The sequence below is a fragment of the Oncorhynchus masou genome, chromosome 28, assembly GCF_036934945.1.
Source record: "Oncorhynchus masou masou isolate Uvic2021 chromosome 28, UVic_Omas_1.1, whole genome shotgun sequence".
NCBI classification, from domain to species: Eukaryota; Metazoa; Chordata; class Actinopteri; order Salmoniformes; family Salmonidae; genus Oncorhynchus; species Oncorhynchus masou.
Window position 1 is genome coordinate 87,563,967 of NC_088239.1, and position 22,534 is coordinate 87,586,500.

Below are 22,534 nucleotides of genomic sequence, written 5' to 3' on the forward strand. Positions count from 1 at the left end.
AGACCACTAACAGTTACAGGGGGTGATAGACCACTAACAGTTACAGGGGGTGATAGACCACACTAACAGTTACAGGGGTGATAGACCACACTAACAGTTACAGGGGGTGATAGACCACTAACAGTTACAGGGGGTGATAGACCACTAACAGTTACAGGAGGTACTAGAACACTAACAGTTACAGGGGGTGATAGACCACACTAACAGTTACAGGGGGTGATAGACCACTAACAGTTACAGGGGGTGATAGACCACACTAACAGTTACAGGGGTGATAGACCACTAACAGTTACAGGGGTGATAGACCACTAACAGTTACAGGGGGTGATAGACCACACTAACAGTTACAGGGGGTGATAGACCACACTAACAGTTACAGGGGGTGATAGACCACACTAACAGTTACAGGGGGTGATAGACCACTAACAGTTACAGGGGGGGGGTGATAGACCACTAACAGTTACAGGGGGTGATAGACCACACTAACAGTTACAGGAGGTGCTAGAACACTAACAGTTACAGGGGGTGATAGACCACTAACAGTTACAGGAGGTACTAGAACACTAACAGTTACAGGGGGTGATAGACCACTAACAGTTACAGGGGGTGATAGACCACTAACAGTTACAGGGGGTGATAGACCACTAACAGTTACAGGGGGTGATAGACCACACTAACAGTTACAGGGGGTGATAGACCACTAACAGTTACAGGGGTGATAGACCACTAACAGTTACAGGGGGTGATAGACCACTAACAGTTACAGGGGGTGATAGACCACACTAACAGTTACAGGGGGTGATAGACCACACTAACAGTTACAGGGGGTGATAGACCACTAACAGTTACAGGGGGTGATAGACCACTAACAGTTACAGGGGGTGATAGACCACTAACAGTTACAGGGGTGATAGACCACTAACAGTTACAGGGGGTGATAGACCACACTAACAGTTACAGGGGGTGATAGACCACTAACAGTTACAGGGGGTGATAGACACACTAACAGTTACAGGGGGTGATAGACCACTAACAGTTACAGGGGGTGATAGACACACTAACAGTTACAGGGGGTGATAGACCACACTAACAGTTACAGGGGTGATAGACCACACTAACAGTTACAGGGGGTGATAGACCACTAACAGTTACAGGGGGTGATAGACCACTAACAGTTACAGGGGGTGATAGACCACTAACAGTTACAGGGGTGATAGACCACTAACAGTTACAGGGGGTGATAGACCACTAACAGTTACAGGGGGTGATAGACCACTAACAGTTACAGGGGTGTAGACCCACTAACAGTTAGACCACTAACAGTTACAGGGGTGATAGACCACTAACAGTTACAGGGGGTGATAGACCACTAACAGTTACAGGGGGTGATAGACCACTAACAGTTAACAGGGGGTGATAGACCACTAACAGTTACAGGGGGTGATAGACCACTAACAGTTACAGAGGGTGATAGACCACTAACAGTTACAGGGGGTGATAGACCACACTAACAGTTACAGGGGGTGATAGACCACACTAACAGTTACAGGGGGTGATAGACCACTAACAGTTACAGGGGGTGATAGAACACTAACAGTTACAGGGGGTGATAGACCACTAACAGTTACAGGGGGTGATAGACCACTAACAGTTACAGGGGGTGATAGACCACTAACAGTTACAAGGGGTGATAGACCACTAACAGTTACAGGGGGTGATAGACCACTAACAGTTACAGGGGGTGATAGACCACTAACAGTTACAGGATAGACCACTAACAGTTACTAACACTAACAGTTACAGGGGGTGATAGACCACACTAACAGTTACAGGGGGTGATAGACCACTAACAGTTACAGGGGGTGATAGACACACTAACAGTTACAGGGGTGATAGACCACTACTACCACTAACAGTTACAGGGGGTGATAGACCACTAACAGTTACAGGATGTACTAGAACACTAACAGTTACAGGGGGTGATAGACCACACTAACAGTTACAGGGGGTGATAGACACACTAACAGTTACAGGGGGTGATAGACCACTAACAGTTACAGGGGGTGATAGACCACTAACAGTTACAGGGGGTGATAGACCACTAACAGTTACAGGGGGTGATAGACCACTAACAGTTACAGGGGGTGATAGACCACTAACAGTTACAGGGGGTGATAGACCACTAACAGTTACAGGGGGTGATAGACCACTAACAGTTACAGGGGGTGATAGACACACTAACAGTTACAGGGGGTGATAGACCACTAACAGTTACAGGGGGTGATAGACCACTAACAGTTACAGGGGGTGATAGAACACTAACAGTTACAGGGGGTGATAGACCACTAACAGTTACAGGGGGTGATAGACCACTAACAGTTACAGGGGGTGATAGACCACACTAACAGTTACAGGGGGTGATAGACCACTAACAGTTACAGGGGGTGATAGACCACTAACAGTTACAGGGGTGATAGACCACTAACAGTTACAGGAGGTAGACCACTAACAGTTAGAACACCAACAGTTACAGGGGTGATAGGGGGTGATAGACCACACTAACAGTTACAGGGGGTGATAGACCACACTAACAGTTACAGGGGGTGATAGACCACTAACAGTTACAGGGGGTGATAGACCACTAACAGTTACAGGGGGTGATAGACCACTAACAGTTACAGGGGGTGATAGACCACTAACAGTTACAGGGGTGATAGACCACTAACAGTTACAGGGGGTGATAGACCACACTAACAGTTACAGGGGTGATAGACCACACTAACAGTTACAGGGGTGATAGACCACACTAACAGTTACAGGGGTGATAGACCACACTAACAGTTACAGGGGGTGATAGACCACTAACAGTTACAGGGGGTGATAGACCACACTAACAGTTACAGGGGTGATAGACCACACTAACAGTTACAGGGGGTGATAGACACACTAACAGTTACAGGGGGTGATAGACCACACTAACAGTTACAGGGGTGATAGACCACTAACAGTTACAGGGGGTGATAGACCACACTAACAGTTACAGGGGTGATAGACCACTAACAGTTACAGGGGGTGATAGACCACTAACAGTTACAGGGGGTGATAGACCACTAACAGTTACAGGGGGGGGTGATAGACCACTAACAGTTAACAGTTACAGGGGTGATAGACCACTAACAGTTACAGGGGGTGATAGACCACTAACAGTTACAGGGGTTACTAACAGTTACAGGGGGTGATAGACCACAGGGGGTGATAGACCACTAACAGTTACAGGGGTGATAGACCACTAACAGTTACAGGGGTGATAGACCACTAACAGTTACAGGGGGTGATAGACCACTAACAGTTACAGGGGTGATAGACCACTAACAGTTACAGGGGGTGATAGACCACACTAACAGTTACAGGGGGTGATAGACCACACTAACAGTTACAGGGGTGATAGACCACTAACAGTTACAGGGGGTGATAGACCACTAACAGTTACAGGGGGTGATAGACCACACTAACAGTTACAGGGGGTGATAGACCACTAACAGTTACAGGGGGTGATAGACCACTAACAGTTACAGGGGGTGATAGACCACACTAACAGTTACAGGGGGTGATAGACCACTAACAGTTACAGGGGGTGATAGACCACTAACAGTTACAGGGGTGATAGACCACACTAACAGTTACAGGGGTGATAGACCACTAACAGTTACAGGGGGTGATAGACCACACTAACAGTTACAGGGGGTGATAGACCACTAACAGTTACAGGGGGTGATAGACCACTAACAGTTACAGGGGGTGATAGACCACTAACAGTTACAGGGGGTGATAGACCACTAACAGTTACAGGGGGTGATAGACCACACTAACAGTTACAGGGGGTGATAGACCACACTAACAGTTACAGGGGGTGATAGACCACACTAACAGTTACAGGGGGTGATAGACCACACTAACAGTTACAGGGGGTGATAGACCACTAACAGTTACAGGGGGTGATAGACCACACTAACAGTTACAGGGGGTGATAGACCACACTAACAGTTACAGGGGGTGATAGACCACACTAACAGTTACAGGGGGTGATAGACCACTAACAGTTACAGGGGGTGATAGACCACTAACAGTTACAGGGGGTGATAGACCACACTAACAGTTACAGGGGGTGATAGACCACTAACAGTTACAGGGGGTGATAGACCACTAACAGTTACAGGGGGTGATAGACCACTAACAGTTACAGGGAGGTGATAGACCACACTAACAGTTACAGGGGGTGATAGACCACTAACAGTTACAGGGGGTGATAGACCACACTAACAGTTACAGGGGTGATAGACCACTAACAGTTACAGACCACTAACAGGGGTGATAGACCACTAACAGTTACAGGGGGTGATAGACCACACTAACAGTTACAGGGGGTGATAGACACACTAACAGTTACAGGGGTGATAGACCACTAACAGTTACAGGGGGTGATAGACCACTAACAGTTACAGGGGTGATAGACCACTAACAGTTACAGGGGGTGATAGACCACACTAACAGTTACAGGGGGTGATAGACCACTAACAGTTACAGGGGGTGATAGACCACTAACAGTTACAGGGGTGATAGACCACTAACAGTTACAGGGGGTGATAGACCACTAACAGTTACAGGGGGTGATAGACCACTAACAGTTACAGGGGGTGATAGACCACTAACAGTTACAGGGGGTGATAGACACACTAACAGTTACAGGGGGTGATAGACCACTAACAGTTACAGGGGGTGATAGACCACTAACAGTTACAGGGGTGATAGACCACTAACAGTTACAGGGGGTGATAGACCACTAACAGTTACAGGGGGTAGACAGTTAGACCACACTAACAGTTACAGGGGGTGATAGACACACTAACAGTTACAGGGGTGATAGACCACTAACAGTTACAGGGGGTGATAGACCACTAACAGTTACAGGGGTGATAGACCACTAACAGTTACAGGGGGTGATAGACCACACTAACAGTTACAGGGGGTGATAGACCACACTAACAGTTACAGGGGTGATAGACCACACTAACAGTTACAGGGGGTGATAGACCACTAACAGTTACAGGGGGTGATAGACCCACTAACAGTTACAGGGGTGATAGACACTAACAGTTACAGGGGGTGATAGACCACTAACAGTTACAGGGGGTGATAGACCACTAACAGTTACAGGGGGTGATAGACCACACTAACAGTTACAGGGGTGATAGACCACTAACAGTTACAGGGGGTGATAGACCACTAACAGTTACAGGGGTGATAGACCACTAACAGTTACAGGGGGTGATAGACCACTAACAGTTACAGGGGGTGATAGACCACTAACAGTTACAGGGGGTGATAGACCACTAACAGTTACAGGGGGTGATAGACCACTAACAGTTACAGGGGGTGATAGACCACTAACAGTTACAGGGGGTGATAGACCACACTAACAGTTACAGGGGGTGATAGACCACTAACAGTTACAGGGGGTGATAGACCACTAACAGTTACAGGGGGTGATAGACCACTAACAGTTACAGGGGGTGATAGACCACTAACAGTTACAGGGGGTGATAGACCACACTAACAGTTACAGGGGGTGATAGACCACTAACAGTTACAGGGGGTGATAGACCACTAACAGTTACAGGGGGTGATAGACCACACTAACAGTTACAGGGGGTGATAGACCACACTAACAGTTACAGGGGGTGATAGACCACTAACAGTTACAGGGGGTGATAGACCAGGGGTGATAGACACTAACAGTTACAGGGGGTGATAGACACACTAACAGTTACAGGGGGTGATAGACACACAGTTAACAGTTACAGGGGGTGATAGACCACACTAACCACACTAACAGTTACAGGGGGTGATAGACCACTAACAGTTACAGGGGGTGATAGACCACTAACAGTTACAGGAGTGATAGACCACTAACAGTTAGAACACTAACAGTTACAGGGGGTGATAGACCACTAACAGTTACAGGGGGTGATAGACCACTAACAGTTACAGGAGGTACTAGACCACTAACAGTTACAGGGGGTGATAGACCACTCTAACAGTTCCTTGTTTTCTGTTCATCCAGCTCCATCACTAACAGTTACAGGGGTGATCCGCAGTTACGACCCTAACAGTTACGGGAGAGCAGTGCCGAGGATTACCTGAAGAAAAGCTTTCCAGAGATGCACGAATACATGAGACGGTACAACGTACCAGCAACCCCAGATGGAATAGAACATCTGAAGTGAGTCATGACTGTACAGTACTGACTCATCACAGCTTTACCATGGGTACCAACATGATACAATACTGACTCATCACAGCTTTACCATGGGTACCAACATGATACAATACTGACTCATCACAGCTTTAACATGGGTACCAACATGATACAATACTGACTCATCACAGCTTTAACATGGGTACCAAGATTATACAATACTGACTCATCACAGCTTTACCATGGGTACCAACATGATACAATACTGACTCATCACAGCTTTAACATGGGTACCAACATTATACAATACTGACTCATCACAGCTTTAACATGGGTACCAACATGATACAATACTGACTCATCACAGCTTTAACATGGGTACCAACATGATACAATACTGACTCATCACAGCTTTAACATGGGTACCAACATTATACAATACTGACTCATCACAGCTTTACCATGGGTACCAACATGATACAATACTGACTCATCACAGCTTTAACATGGGTACCAACATGATACAATACTGACTCATCACAGCTTTAACATGGGTACCAACATGATACAATACTGACTCATCACAGCTTTAACATGGGTACCAACATGATACAATACTGACTCATCACAGCTTTAACATGGGTACCAAGATTATACAATACTGACTCATCACAGCTTTAACATGGGTTTCAACATGATACAATACTGACTCATCACAGCTTTAACATGGGTACCAACATGATACAATTGTCACTCGTTGGTCTTAGTATTTTGTGTTTTAGTTTATTAGTTAGTCAGACCAGGGTGTGACATGGGTTTATGTTGTATTGTAGTTTCATATTGGGGTTTGTAGTAGTTGGGATTGTAGCTGATTAGGTTTGTTTAATAGGTTTGGCTGCCTGAGGCGGTTCTCAATCAGAGTCAGGTGATTCTCGTTGTCGCTGATTGGGAACCGTATTTAGGTAGCCTGGTTTTTGCTTTGTATTTCATGGGTGATTGTTCCTGTCTCTGTGTAGTGTGCACCAGTCAGGCTGTATTAGGTTTCACGTTCTGTTTGTTGTTTTTGTATTTATTAAGTTATTTCATGTATAGTTCGCTCGTTTGTCTTCACTAAATAAACATGAGTAACTTACACGCTGCATTTCGGTCCGACTCTCCTTCAACTAAAGAAGAACGCCGTTACAGATGTGTCAACAGGAAGGTGCAGCCCAAACAGGAGCAGCGTGTTAACAGGCAGCGACAGCTGGAGCAGCAAAGGGAGGAGGAATTATTCGGAGAATGGACATGGGGAGACGTGCTGGATGGTAAAGGTTGCTACACTTGGGAGGAGATATTGGCCGGAAGAGATCGACTCCCATGGCAACAGGTGGAGGCACTAAGGAAAGCAGAGGCAGCCGGAGATAGGAGCAGACGTTATGAGGGAACACGGTTGGCAAGGAATCCCGAAAAGCAGCCCCAAAAATTTCTTGGGGGGGGGCTATCAGGGAGTATGGCTGCGTCAGGTAGGAGACCTGCGCAATCTCCCTGTGCTTACCTGAGGGCTAGAGAGACCGGGCAGGCACCGTGTTATGCAGTGGTGCGTACGGTGTCCCCAGTGCGGGTGCATAGCCCGGTGCGATATATTTCAGCTCCGCGTATCGGCCGGGCTAGATTGAGCGTCGAGCCAAATGCTATGAAGCCGGCTCTACGCATCCGGTCTCCAGTGCGTCTCTTTGGGCTTTAACTTACATGGCACCAGCCTTGCGCTCGGTGTCTCCGGTTCGCCAGTTACATAGCCCAGTGCGGGCTATTTCTCCTCACAGCACTGGCAGGGCAACCGAGAGTATTCAACCAGGTAAGGTTGGGCAGGCTCGGTGCTCAAGAGCTCCAGTGCGCCTGCACGGTCCGGTCTATCCAGAACCACCTCCACACCCCAGCCCTCCAGTAGCAGCTCCCCGCACTAGGCTTCCTGTGCGCGTCCTCGGCCAAATACCACCAGTGCCAGCACCACGCATCAGGCCTTCAGTGCGCCTCGCCTGTTCAGCGCAGCCAGCGCTTTCTCCCTCTCCTGCGCTGTCGGAGTCTCCCGTCTGTTCAGCGGTTCTAGAGCCTTCCTCCTCTACAGCGCTGCCGGAGCCTCCTGCCTGTATAGAACAGCCTTAGCTGCCAGTCTACATGGAGCAGCCAGAGCTGTCAGTTTGTATAGAGCAGCCTGAGCTGCCAGTCTACATGGAGCAGCCAGAGCTGTCAGTTTGTATAGAGCAGCCTGAGCTGCCAGTCTACATGGGGCAGCCAGAGCTGTCAGTTTGCATAGAGCAGCCTGAGCTGCTAGTCTGCATGGAGCAGCCAGAGCTGCCAGTCTGCAAAGAGCTGCCAGTCTCCATGAAGCCGCCAGAGCTGCCAGTCTGCATGGAGCAGCTAGTCTGCATGGAGCAGCTAGAGCTGCCAGTCTGCAAGGAGCTGCCAGTCTCCATGAAGCCGCCAGAGCTGTCAGTCAGTATGGAGCAGCCAGAGCCGCCAGTCAGCATGGAGCAGCCAGAGCCGTCAGTCAGCATGAAGCAGCCAGATCTGCCAGTCAGCCAGACTCTTCCAGATCTGCCAGTCAGCCAGACTCTTCCAGATCTGCCAGTCAGCCAGACTCTTCCAGATCCGCCAGACAGCCAGACTCTTCCAGATCTGCCAGTCAGCCAGACTCTTCCAGATCTGCCAGTCAACCAGATTCTTCCAGATCTGCCAGTCAACCAGACTCTTCCAGATCTGCCAGTCAACCAGACTCTTACAGATCTGCCAGTCAGCCAGACTCTTCCAGATCTGCCAGTCAACCAGACTCTTCCAGATCTGCCAGTCAACCAGACTCTTCCAGATCTGCCAGTCAACCAGACTCTTCCAGATCTGCCAGTCAACCAGACTCTTCCAGATCTGCCAGTCAGCCAAGATCCGCTAGTCAGCCAGGATCCGCCAGTCAGCCAGGATCCGCCAGTCAGCCAGGATCTGCCGGATTCAACTGCCTGGCTGGGCTTTTTCTCAGTACTGGGCTGCCTCTCAGTGCTGGGCTGCCTCTCAGTGCTGAGCTGCCCCTCAGTCCCGAGCTGCCCATCAGTCCCGAGCTGCCCCTCAGTCCCGAGCTGCCCCTCAGTCACGAGCTGCCCATCAGTCCCGAGCTGCCCCTCAGTCCCGAGCTGCCCCTCAGTCACGAGCTGCTCCTCTGTTATGTAGGGTTCTGGGTGAGGACTATTCGGCCAGGGTCGGCGGTTAGGGTGGATTATCCCAGGACGCGAAGGGGAGGAACAATGACATTTATGAAGTGGGGTCCACGTCCGGAGCCGGAACCGCCACCATGGACAGACGCCCACCCGGACCCTCCTATGTTTTTGAGGTGCGTTATACGGGAGTCCGCACCTTAGGGGGGGGTTCTGTCACGCCTTGGTCTTAGTATTTTGTGTTTTAGTTTATTAGTTAGTCAGACCAGGGTGTGACATGGGTTTATGTTGTATTGTAGTTTCATATTGGGGTTTGTAGTTTCATATTGGGGTTTGTAGTAGTTGGGATTGTAGCTGATTAGGGGTGTGTTTGTTTAATAGGTTTAATAGGTTTGGCTGCCTGAGGCGGTTCTCAATCAGAGTCAGGTGATTCCCGTTGTCGCTGATTGGGAACCGTATTTAGGTAGCCTGGTTTTTGCTTTGTATTTCGTGGGTGATTGTTCCTGTCTCTGTGTCAGTCAGGCTGTATTAGGTTTCACGTTCTGTTTGTTGTTTTTGTATTTATTAAGTTATTTCATGTATAGTTCGTTCGTTTGTCTTCACTAAATAAACATGAGTAACTTACACGCTGCATTTCGGTCCGACTCTCCTTCAACTAAAGAAGAACGCCGTTACAACAATACTGACTCATCACAGCTTTAACATGGGAACCAACATGATACAATACTGACTCATCACAGCTTTAACATGGGTACCAACATGATACAATACTGACTCATCACAGCTTTAACATGGGTACCAACATGATACAATACTGACTCATCACAGCTTTAACATGGGTACCAACATGATACAATACTGACTCATTACAGCTTTAACATGGGTACCAACATGATACAATACTGACTCATCACAGCTTTAACATGGGTACCAACATGATACAATACTGACTCATCACAGCTTTAACATGGGTACCAACATGATACAATACTGACTCATCACAGCTTTAACATGGGTACCAACATGATACAATACTGACTCATCACAGCTTTAACATGGGTACCAACATGATACAATACTGACTCATCACAGCTTTAACATGGGTACCAACATGATACAATACTGACTCATTACAGCTTTAACATGGGTACCAACATGATACAATACTGACTCATCACAGCTTTAACATGGGTACCAACATGATACAATACTGACTCATCACAGCTTTAACATTAGTTCTGCAGTAAAACACCATAATACTTTAAGATGGGTAACATAATACTAGATTTAGCTTAATACTGCAGTAAAACACCATAATACTCTAGATTTAACACGTTTAGTTCTGCAGTAAAACACCATAATACTCTAGATTTAACACGTTTAGTTCTGCAGTAAAACACCATAATACTCTAGATTTAACACGTTTAGTTCTGCAGTAAAACACCATAATACTCTAGATTTAACACGTTTAGTTCTGCAGTAAAACACCATAATACTCTAGATTTAACACGTTTAGTTCTGCAGTAAAACACCATAATACTCTAGATTTAACACGTTTAGTTCTGCAGTAAAACACCATAATACTCTAGATTTAACACGTTTAGTTCTGCAGTAAAACACCATAATACTCTGCCACACAGGGCTCGTTTTAACACGGACAATAAGAGGTCAATAGGAATGTCTCCATCTATTGACGGTATGTGAGTGACATCGTTAGTGGCTCTGTGCTCTGCTCCATCCTCTCCAGTGATACATGTATTTGAAACCCAGGTCTACTGGAGGTGCTGGCTATGAATCTCGCTATGTGGCCTTTGATCCTCTCCTATATCTGCTACTCAATCTGAAACTGTTTCCCAAGTCATCTCACATCTTCTCTGGAGGAGAGCAGAGCTACTGGAACTGAGGGCAGATGGCTCGGGGCTGAGGGCAGGTTGGGTGTGGTGACATATACTGTACCAGTCAAAAGTTTGGACACCTACTCATTCAAGGGTTTTTCTTTATTTTTTACTATTTTCTACGTTGTAGAATAATGGTGAAGACAAAAAAAAACGATAACTTAATACATATGGAATCATGTAGTACCCAAAAAAGTGTTAAGCAAATCAAAATACACATAATAGCTGGTTGAGAGAATACCAAGATTGTGCAAAGCTGTCATCAAGGCAAACACTTGGCTACTTTGAAGAATCTAAAATCTATTTTGATTTGTTTAACACTATTTTTTTGGGTTACTACATGATTCCATATGTGTTATTTCATAGTTTTGATGTCGTCACTATTATTCTACAATGTAGAAAATAGTAAAAATAAAGAAACACCCTTGAATGAGTAGGTGTGTCCAAACTTTTGACTGGTACAGTACATACCTGTCCCTCTGTGTGGGGGAGGTGAGGAGATGACTGAAGACTTGCACCTGCTCGCCACTGATCAGATCCTTCTGGAACATATTCTGATAAGCAGGTGCATCCCATATCGGCTTGCCTGAGTTTCTTCCAGAGCCAGAGATAGCCCTCCCACCTCTTTACTATAGCCAGCAATATATATTAGTATGCACTGCATGAAAAAGGGCTTAACATGTGGACGCCTGGAAGTTATTAAAAAATAGAAGAGAAAAATAGCTAACGGCAGGCAGCTTATTGATTAAGAGCGTTGGGCCAGTTGCCAAAAGGTAGCTGGTTCGAATCCCCGAGCTGCCTAGGTGAAAAGTCTGTGCCCTTGAGCAAGGCACTTCACCCTAATTGCTCCAATAAGTCACTCTGGATATGTGTCTGCTAAATGGCAACAATGTAAAATGTTGCATGTCTAACATCAGTAAGACTCAATCACGGACACTCTTACTGACAGCTGTGGCTGCTTTGTGTGACGTATTGTTGTCTCTACCTTCTTGCTGTTTGTGCCTATAATCTTTGTACCCTGTTTTGTGCTGCTATCATGTTGTGTTGTCATGTTGTGTTGCCACCATGCTGTGTTGTCATGTTGTGTTGCTACCATGCTGTGTTGTCACGTTGTATTGCTACCATGCTGTGTTGTCATGTTGTGCTGCTACCATGCTGTGTTGTCGTGTTGGTTTTCTACCACGCTGTGTTGTTGTGTTGCTGCCATGCTGTGTTGTCATGTGTTGCTGCCATGCTGTGTTGTTGTCTTAGATCTGTTTTCATGTAGTGTTTTCTCTCTTGTCGTGATATGTGTATTCAGTAGCAAATTGTGTGTCTTTTCAGGCATGATCCACAGCAACTGGATGCTTTCATCATGGACAAGGCCTTACTAGACCACGAGGTGTCTATAGATGCAGAATGCAAGACACTCACTGTGGGGAAACCATTTGCAATTGAAGGCAAGTAGATTGGCATGAAATAAGGTGTTAATTCGGTATCCATAATGAAGAGGAACAAGACAGGTATGCCCTCTGTCCCCTCTCCTTTTTGTGCTAGCTACATAACCACTGGTAGAAAGGATAAGACAAGACATTATAATATAGAACCACTGGTAGAAAGGATAAGACAAGACATTATAATATAGAACCACTGGTAGAAAGGATAAGACAAGACATTATAATATAGAACCACTGGTAGAAAGGATAAGACAAGACATTATAATATAGAACCACTGGTAGAAAGGATAAGACATTATAATATAGAACCACTGGTAGAAAGGATAAGACAAGACATTATAATATAGAACCACTGGTAGAAAGGATAAGACACAACATTATAATATAGAACCACTGGTAGAAAGGATAAGACAAGACATTATAATATAGAACCACTGGTAGAAAGGATAAGACACGACATTATAATATAGAACCACTGGTAGAAAGGATAAGACACAACATTATAATATAGAACCACTGGTAGAAAGGATAAGACACAACATTATAATATAGAACCACTGGTAGAAAGGATAAGACAAGACATTATAATATAGAAGTCATTCTGTCTGTTCCCAGGTTACGGCATTGGCCTGCTGTGTTTTCTATCTGTTCCCAGGTTACGGCATCGGCCTGCTGTGTTTTCTCTCTGTTCCCAGGTTACGGCATTGGCCTGCTGTGTTTTCTCTCTGTTCCCAGGTTACGGCATCAGCCTGCTGTGTTTTCTATCTGTTCCCAGGTTACGGCATCGGCCTGCTGTGTTTTCTCTCTGTTCCCAGGTTACGGCATCGACCTGCTGTGTTTTCTATCTGTTCCCAGGTTACGGCATCGGCCTGCTGTGTTTTCTCTCTGTTCCCAGGTTACGGCATCGGCCTGCTGTGTTTTCTATCTGTTCCCAGGTTACGGCATCGGCCTGCTGTGTTTTCTCTCTGTTCCCAGGTTACGGCATCGGCCTGCTGTGTTTTCTCTCTGTTCCCAGGTTACGGCATTGGCCTGCTGTGTTTTCTATCTGTTCCCAGGTTACGGCATCGGCCTGCTGTGTTTTCTCTCTGTTCCCAGGTTACGGCATCAGCCTGCTGTGTTTTCTCTCTGTTCCCAGGTTACGGCATCGGCCTGCTGTGTTTTCTCTCTGTTCCCAGGTTACGGCATTGGCCTGCTGTGTTTTCTATCTGTTCCCAGGTTACGGCATCGGCCTGCTGTGTTTTCTATCTGTTCCCAGGTTACGGCATTGGCCTGCTGTGTTTTCTCTCTGTTCCCAGGTTACGGCATCGGCCTGCTGTGTTTTTCTCTCTGTTCCCAGGTTACGGCATCGGCCTGCTGTGTTTTCTCTCTGTTCCCAGGTTACGGCATCGGCCTGCTGTGTTTTCTCTCTGTTCCCAGGTTACGGCATCAGCCTGCTGTGTTTTCTCTCTGTTCCCAGGTTACGGCATCAGCCTGCTGTGTTTTCTCTCTGTTCCCAGGTTACGGCATCGGCCTGCTGTGTTTTCTCTCTGTTCCCAGGTTACGGCATTGGCCTGCTGTGTTTTCTATCTGTTCCCAGGTTACGGCATCAGCCTGCTGTGTTTTCTCTCTGTTCCCAGGTTACGGCATCGGCCTGCTGTGTTTTCTATCTGTTCCCAGGTTACGGCATCGGCCTGCTGTGTTTTCTCTCTGTTCCCAGGTTACGGCATCGGCCTGCTGTGTTTTCTATCTGTTCCCAGGTTACGGCATCGGCCTGCTGTGTTTTCTATCTGTTCCCAGGTTACGGCATCAGCCTGCTGTGTTTTCTATCTGTTCCCAGGTTACGGCATCGGCCTGCTGTGTTTTCTCTCTGTTCCCAGGTTACGGCATCAGCCTGCTGTGTTTTCTATCTGTTCCCAGGTTACGGCATCGGCCTGCTGTGTTTTCTATCTGTTCCCAGGTTACGGCATCGGCCTGCTGTGTTTTCTCTCTGTTCCCAGGTTACGGCATCAGCCTGCTGTGTTTTCTATCTGTTCCCAGGTTACGGCATCGGCCTGCTGTGTTTTCTATCTGTTCCCAGGTTACGGCATCGGCCTGCTGTGTTTTCTAAGTCATTCTGTCTGTTTCCAGGTTACGGCATCGGCCTGCGCCAGAACTCCCACCTGACCTCTAATATCTCAGAGCTGGTGAGCCAGTACAAGTCTGACGGCTTCATAGACATGCTACATGATAAGTGGTACAAGGTGGTGCCCTGTGGGAAACGGAGCTTCGCAGTCACAGAGGTAATGTAGAACATACTACTTCAATCAGTCACAGAGGTAATGTATATCATACTACTTCAACCAGTCACAGAGGTAATGTATATCATACTACTTCAACCAGTCACAGAGGTAATGTATATCATACTACTTCAACCAGTCACAGAGGTAATGTATATCATACTACTTCAACCAGTCAGAGGTAATGTATATCATACTACTTCAACCAGTCACAGAGGTAATGTATATCATACTACTTCAACCAGTCACAGAGGTAATGTATATCATACTACTTCAACCAGTCAGAGGTAATGTATATCATACTACTTCAACCAGTCACAGAGGTAATGTAGAACATACTACTTCAACCAGTCACAGAGGTAATGTATATCATACTACTTCAACCAGTCAGAGGTAATGTATATCATACTACTTCAACCAGTCACAGAGGTAATGCACATCACTCTACTTCAACCAGTCACAGAGGTAATGTACATCACTCTACTTCAACCAGTCACAGAGGTAATGTACATCACTCTACTTCTTTACAAATACTTGTTTACTACATCACAATGCTAAATTATCTCTATTCTGTGATTTCAAAAAGTCTTAATGATGTTCATTATAAATTACAGAAGCTTGTCGCTGCAACAGAATATAAAACTGCCCATTTGTTTTTTTCAATAATCTTCCATAAATAAGATGCTATTTGAAAAATGTGTGAAATATTTCAGTTTGATTCTTATGCAAGGGAAATGTACAAATGATGAATTTATTGATATGCTGAACTCACAGCATACAGTCCAAACTGTGTTTTATATTCTGTGTGTCTGTCTCTGCTCTCTCCAGACCCTACAGATGGGCATTAAGCATTTCTCAGGCCTGTTTTTGATGCTGTGTGTCGGGCTGGGTCTGTCTCTCCTCACCACCCTGGCTGAACACATAATCTACCACTTTGTCATACCCAGAGTCAAGGAGCCCAAGTTCAAGTACTGGCTGCATACTAGTCAGGTAACTAATTTAACTAACTTCATGAGTCAGGTATGTTTACTAGCTTCATTCTTGGCAGGTAACTAACGTAGCTATCAACTGTCTTTATTAGCTCCCAAGTGCCGCAGCGTTCTAAGGCACCGTAACAATGTTGTGTAACTTCCAGTGTTAACTGGCTGCATACTAGACAGGTCACTAACACAGCGTTCTAAGGCACCGTAACAATGTTGTGTAACTTCCAGTGTTAACTGGCTGCATACTAGACAGGTCACTAACGCAGCGTTCTAAGGCACCGTAACAATGTTGTGTAACTTCCAGTGTGCTTTTACTGTATACCTTGAGGTTGAACCTGCTTTAAGTTACAGTTTTAACAGTGTCCTTGTAGGCTACTGTGGCTATTTGATCATAATGTAGACCTACCAGAGAGGCCTACCATCAAAAACAATGGAGAAAATGTATCCCGTAACATTTTACCATGGAAAAAGCTGTTCTATCATTCAGCCTACAGTAGCAGCCAATGTGTGGTGTTCATTGTCGGCCTACATTCCACGAGATTTAAAACAAAAAACATGCAGGGCTTGACATTAACACGTTTATCCACTTGTCCATCAGAAAAGGAGGTGACTGAAAATGTTGTTGTTTGATGTAAGAAACCACTTTACAAAATAAAATTAGATTTTTCCCGTACCATTATTACAGAGAATGAGACAAATTATGCTAATCAAATCAAATGTATTTATATAGCCCTTCTTACATCAGCTGATATCTCAAAGTGCTGTACAGAAACCCAGCCTAAAACCCCAAACAGCAAGCAATGCAGGTGTAGAAGCACGGTGGATAGGAAAAACTCCCGGGAAAGGCCAGAACCTAGTAAGAAACCTAGAGAGGAACCAGGCTCTGAGGGGTGGTCAGTCCTCTTCTGGCTGTGCCGGGTGGAGATTATAAACCTAGAGAGGAACCAGGCTATGAGGGGTGGTCAGTCCTCTTCTGGCTGTGCCGGGTGGAGATTATAAACCTAGAGAAGAACCAGGCTATGAGGGGTGGTCAGTCCTCTTCTGGCTGTGCCGGGTGGAGATTATAAACCTAGAGAGGAACCAGGCTCTGAGGGGGGGCCAGTCCTCTTCTGGCTGTGCCGGGTGGAGATTATAAACCTAGAGAGGAACCAGGCTATGTGGGGTGGCCAGTCCTCTTCTGGCTGTGCCGGGTGGAGATTATAACAGAACATGACCAAGATGTTCAAATGTTCATAGATGACCAACATGGTCAAATAATAACAACCTTCTGCCTATTGGCTACTTAGCTGATTCAAGACTGTCTCAAAATACAACACTGCCCCTTTAAGAGAAAAAAACAAGCTATTTACCTGACTAGCTTTTCAAAGGTGTCTAGAAATGTACAGGTTTTGTGCTCTTGTAGGAAGCAATCACTCCCTTATCGTTGACAAGAAATGATCTATAACTGGACTAATAACTCACAAACTAGCAAATAATATGAACAAAATGTGCCGACGTGGCAACATGCAGCTCTCACTTCGATCTCAAAGCAAGTGCATCTACTCACGACTGCTCATGTTGTAAACACAGTCCAGTTCAAAGTGAATGGAACAGATCCATATATGGCAATGGACTACATGCATATAGGCTTCCTGCAGTTCTGATTGGATATGGGGCACCGGTCTGAGTCGAGTCCTGCATGTCAATGGAATAGAATCCTACTCAGATGCGCTCTGTCTACAAAAAAAATCTCTTGCATAGTTAGTTGTGCAAACTACGTTTTGTATAGTTTGTTTTGTTTCGGTATGTTGCGATCACAATTAGCACAGTAAAAGGAAATATTGATAGTGTTAATTAACAGGGAAACCTCTAGGAAGTTGAAGTATAATCTCGTGCTTCTCTCCGTGGGCTGATAGTGCTTCTCTCTGTGGGCTGATAGTGCTTCTCTCCGTGGGCTGATAGTGCTTCTCTCCGTGGGCTGATAGTGCTTCTCTCCGTGGGCTGATAGTGCTTCTCTCCGTGGGCTGATAGTGCTTCTCTCCGTGGGCTGATAGTGCTTCTCTCCGTGGGCTGATAGTGCTTCTCTCCATGGGCTGATAGTGCTTCTCTCCGTGGGCCGTGGGCTGATAGTGCTTCTCTCCATGGGCTGATAGTGCTTCTCTCCGTGGGCTAATAGTGCTTCTCTCCGTGGGCTAATAGTGCTTCTCTCCGTGGGCTGATAGTGCTTCTCTCCGTGGGCTGATAGTGCTTCTCTCCGTGGGCTGATAGTGCTTCTCTCTGTGGGCTGATAGTGCTTCTCTCTGTGGGCTGATAGTGCTTCTCTCTGTGGGCTGATAGTGCTTCTCTCTGTGGGCTGATAGTGCTTCTCTCCGTGGGCTGATAGTGCTTCTCTCCGTGGGCTGATAGTGCTTCTCTCCATGGGCTGATAGTGCATCTCTCCGTGGGCTGATAGTGCTTCTACTCTGGTATCTGTATAGTTTCTGTTTGACATATTATGTCTGTTCTGTCCCACAGAGGTTACATCGAGCAATGAACTCATCTTTCAATGACGATAAACTGAAGACTGTAGCCAAGCCAGAAGAAAGGTAACAATGTCCCGTCCCGTGTACCTTCACATAAAAGCCGCACAGAAAAAGACCGTTGATTGACTGGTGATTTAAAGGTGGCAGTTTGACAGCGTGTGTCACTGGTTTTAATCACAGGGAAATATAATTGTCAGTGATGATAGCAAAGACACTATTCCCTACTTGGTGAACTACTTTTGACCAGAACCCTATGGAATGAGGGGTCCATTCTTGGACACTTCGAAAACCTATTAGATGAATCCCCTTACTAACTGACCGTGGAAAAGATCCTATCCATGTCATGTACCATGTCCAGTAATAGATAGAGAATCTAATTTATAAAAATAACTTTTAATGTGAATAGATTACACACTATGAATTGAGTCAGTCTTTGTAATTGAGCATATCACTGTAAAATAAAGACCTGACAGACGCCTCACTTTATGTTGCGCTATTAGGTTAATGTATAGTCTTAGAAACGTGGCTCTCTGTCACAGGAGGCTGGTGGCATCTTATTTGGGAGGACGGGCTCATGATAACGGCTGGAGAATAATTAGTGGAATGGTGACAAATACATCCAACACATGGTTTCCATTTACTAATAGTATGATCCCTCCTCCCCTTAGCAGCCTCCACTGGTCTCTGTAGATTAGGTTCCCTGTTGGGCTTTTTATCAGCCACTGCCAAATGGACTGTGGAAAAGAACTACAGGGTGGCCAGTGGCATATAAAGAATACTGGAAAAAAACAAGATCACAACGCCACAAATAAAATCTGTGGGTTTTTTTCGAACCCAAGGTGCATCATGGGTAACAACCAACAACAACTGCAGCCATGTGTACCATGGCACAGCTCCAACTGCAACAGGAGGAAGATTCCACCTCAGGAGTCCCTGCTAAATGTTCTGGAGTCTCCCCCCTGTGATTGCTCTCCTCCTCCTCCTCCCTCAGCCCTTCCACCTCCTTCCTCTCCTCCTTCTCCTCAGGTAACATTGCCACCTCAAGCACTGAAGACATTTTTAAAACACCTGTAAGAGCTATTTACTGTATTCTAGAGCCTTAAGTAATTCAAATAAAGCTAGCCAATACCAGTAGTTACCATTTATTCATAATGGATTGATCAAGTAAGGTCATTTTAAAAATAAATACAATTATTTCTCTAATTTGCCTTCAGAAAGCATTCAACCCCCTTGATTTCTTCGACATTTTGTTGTTTTACAGACGGAATTTAAAATGGTTTAAATGTAGATTTGGTGTCACTAGTCTACAAACAATATCCCAAAATGTCAAAGTTAAATTTAGTTTTTAGGAATGTTTACAAATGTATAAAAAAATGAAAAGCTGAAATGAAGTGTCTCAATAAGTATTCAACCCCTTTGTTATGGCTAATAAATAAATAAGTTCAAGAGTAAGAATTTGCTTAACAACTCATATAAATTGCATTGACTCACTCTGTGTGAAATAATAGTGTTTAACATGATTTTTTAACATTGACCTCACCTCTGTACCCCACACATACAATCATATGTAAGGTCTCTCAGTCAATCAGTGAATGTCAAGCACAGATTCAACCAAAGTCCAGGGAGGTTTTCTGATGCCTGGCAAAGAAGGGCACCTATTGGTAGATGGGTAAAAAAAACCTGACAAAGGCGTATCCCTTTTTATTTTACTTTTATTTACCTTAATTTAACCCTTTGAGCATTGTGAAGTTATTAATTACCCTTTGAATGATGTATCACGACACCCAGTCACTACGAAGACACACTAACTCAGTTGCCGGAGAGGAAGGAGTTTAACGGCTGGGACAGGAGAAAACTGAAGATGGATCAACAACATAGTAGTTACTCCACAATACTAACCTAAATGAAAAGAAGGAAGCCCGTACAGAATACAATTATTCCAAAACATGCATCCTGTTTGAAACAAGGCACTAAATTAATACTGCAAAGAATGACATTTTTGTCCTGAATACAAAGCGTTATGTTTTGTGCAAATCCAACAACACACTCTTCATATTTTCAAGCATCGTGGTGGCTGCATCATGTTATGGGTATGCTTGTCATTTTTCTGCACAGGCAAAATCCTAGAGTAAAACTTCATTCTCCTTTTGAGCAGGATAATAACCTAAAACACAAGGCCAAATCTTGTGTAGAGACAGAGACAAATATTGATAGTGTTAACTAACAGGGAAACCTGTTAAAGACAAATCTACACTGCTTACCAAGAAAATATTGAATGTTCCTGAGTGGCCTAGTTACAATTTACTTAAACTGGCTTGAATCTATGGCAAGACTTGTCTAGCAAAGATTATCAACCAACTTGACAGAGCTTGAAGAATTTTTTAAAGATTGATGGGCAAATATTGTACAATCCAGGTGTGCAAAGCTCTTAGAGACTCACAGCTATAATTGCTGACAGGTGTTTCTAACATCAGGTGGTCTAATCAAGAGATCTTATTGTTTTATTTGTTATATTTTACACATTTTTTAAAAATTTCTTAAACTTTCACATTATTTTTCTATTTTTGTGTAGATTGTTTACATTTTTTATTTTATTAAATCCCACTTTGTAAAGTAACAAAATGTGGAAAAAGTCCAGGGGGTTGAATACTCTCTGAAGCACTGTAATTTATATTTTGATTGGGGGGATTGGGTGTCCAAATGTATCTTATTTTGTCCTCTTCCTCCACAGGTGAAGAGCCTGGTCCCCCGGCAGGCAACATCTAATGGGAGGACAGACCAGGTGGGTCTGCAGGCCAGGACCAACCCCATGCTGCAGGAGCTGTCAGAGCTGGAGACACACATCACCATCATCAAACAACAGCTGCACATCGCCATGATGAAGAAGAGGGACCTGGAGCAACCAGGAGAAACACATGACAGAGTAGAGACTGGTACCAGCAGAAGCACAACATGACAGAGTAGAGACTGATACCAGCAGAAACACAACATGACAGAGTAGAGACTGATACCAGCAGAAACACTACATGACAGAGTAGAGACTGATACTAGCAGAAACACAAAATGACAGAGTAGAGGATTGGTACCAGCAGAAACACAACATGACAGAGTAGAGACTGATACCAACAAAAACACAACATGACAGAGTAGAGACTGATACCAGCAGAAACACAACATGACAGAGTAGAGACTGATACCAGCAGAAACACAACATGACAGAGTAGAGACTGATACCAGCAGAAACACAACATGACAGAGTAGAGACTGATACCAGCAGAAACACAACATGACAGAGTAGAGACTGATACCAGCAGAAACACAACATGACAGAGTAGAGACTGATACCAGCAGAAACACAACATGACAGAGTAGAGACTGATACCAGCAGAAACACAACATGACAGAGTAGAGACTGATACCAGCAGAAACACAACATGACAGAGTAGAGACTGATACCAGCAGAAACACAACATGACAGAGTAGAGACTGATACCAGCAGAAACACAACATGACAGAGTAGAGACTGATACCAGCAGAAACACAACATGACAGAGTAGAGACTGATACCAACAGAAACACAACATGACAGAGTAGAGACTGATACCAACAAAAACACAACATGACAGAGTAGAGACTGATACCAACAGAAACACAACATGACAGAGTAGAGACTGATACCAACAGAAACACAACATGACAGAGTAGAGACTGATACCAACAGAAACACAACATGACAGAGTAGAGACTGATACTAGCAGAAACACAACATGACAGAGTAGAGACTGATACCAGCAGAAACACAACATGACAGAGTAGAGACTGATACCAACAGAAACACAACATGACAGAGTAGAGACTGATACCAACAGAAACACAACATGACAGAGTAGAGACTGATACCAGCAGAAACACAACATGACAGAGTAGAGACTGATACCAACAGAAACACAACATGACAGAGTAGAGACTGATACCAACAGAAACACAACATGACAGAGTAGAGACTGATACCAGCAGAAACACAACATG

At 45.0% G+C, this 22,534-nt stretch overlaps 1 protein-coding gene across 1 annotated transcript in view; it reads left to right on the top strand.

Moving 5' to 3' along the window:
• The window catches only part of LOC135517090 (glutamate receptor ionotropic, NMDA 3A-like), a 70,415-nt gene extending 48,954 nt beyond the window's left edge, over positions 1 to 21,461 (top strand). The window contains exons 6-13 of the mRNA XM_064941112.1: positions 1,465 to 1,484; positions 6,171 to 6,280; positions 12,654 to 12,769; positions 14,873 to 15,024; positions 15,850 to 16,011; positions 18,498 to 18,568; positions 19,345 to 19,531; positions 21,237 to 21,461. Coding sequence (XP_064797184.1) covers positions 1,465 to 1,484; positions 6,171 to 6,280; positions 12,654 to 12,769; positions 14,873 to 15,024; positions 15,850 to 16,011; positions 18,498 to 18,568; positions 19,345 to 19,531; positions 21,237 to 21,461 — 1,043 coding nt within the window. The remainder of the gene's footprint in view (positions 1 to 1,464; positions 1,485 to 6,170; positions 6,281 to 12,653; positions 12,770 to 14,872; positions 15,025 to 15,849; positions 16,012 to 18,497; positions 18,569 to 19,344; positions 19,532 to 21,236) is intronic.
• The last annotated feature ends 1,073 nt before the right edge of the window (positions 21,462 to 22,534 follow it).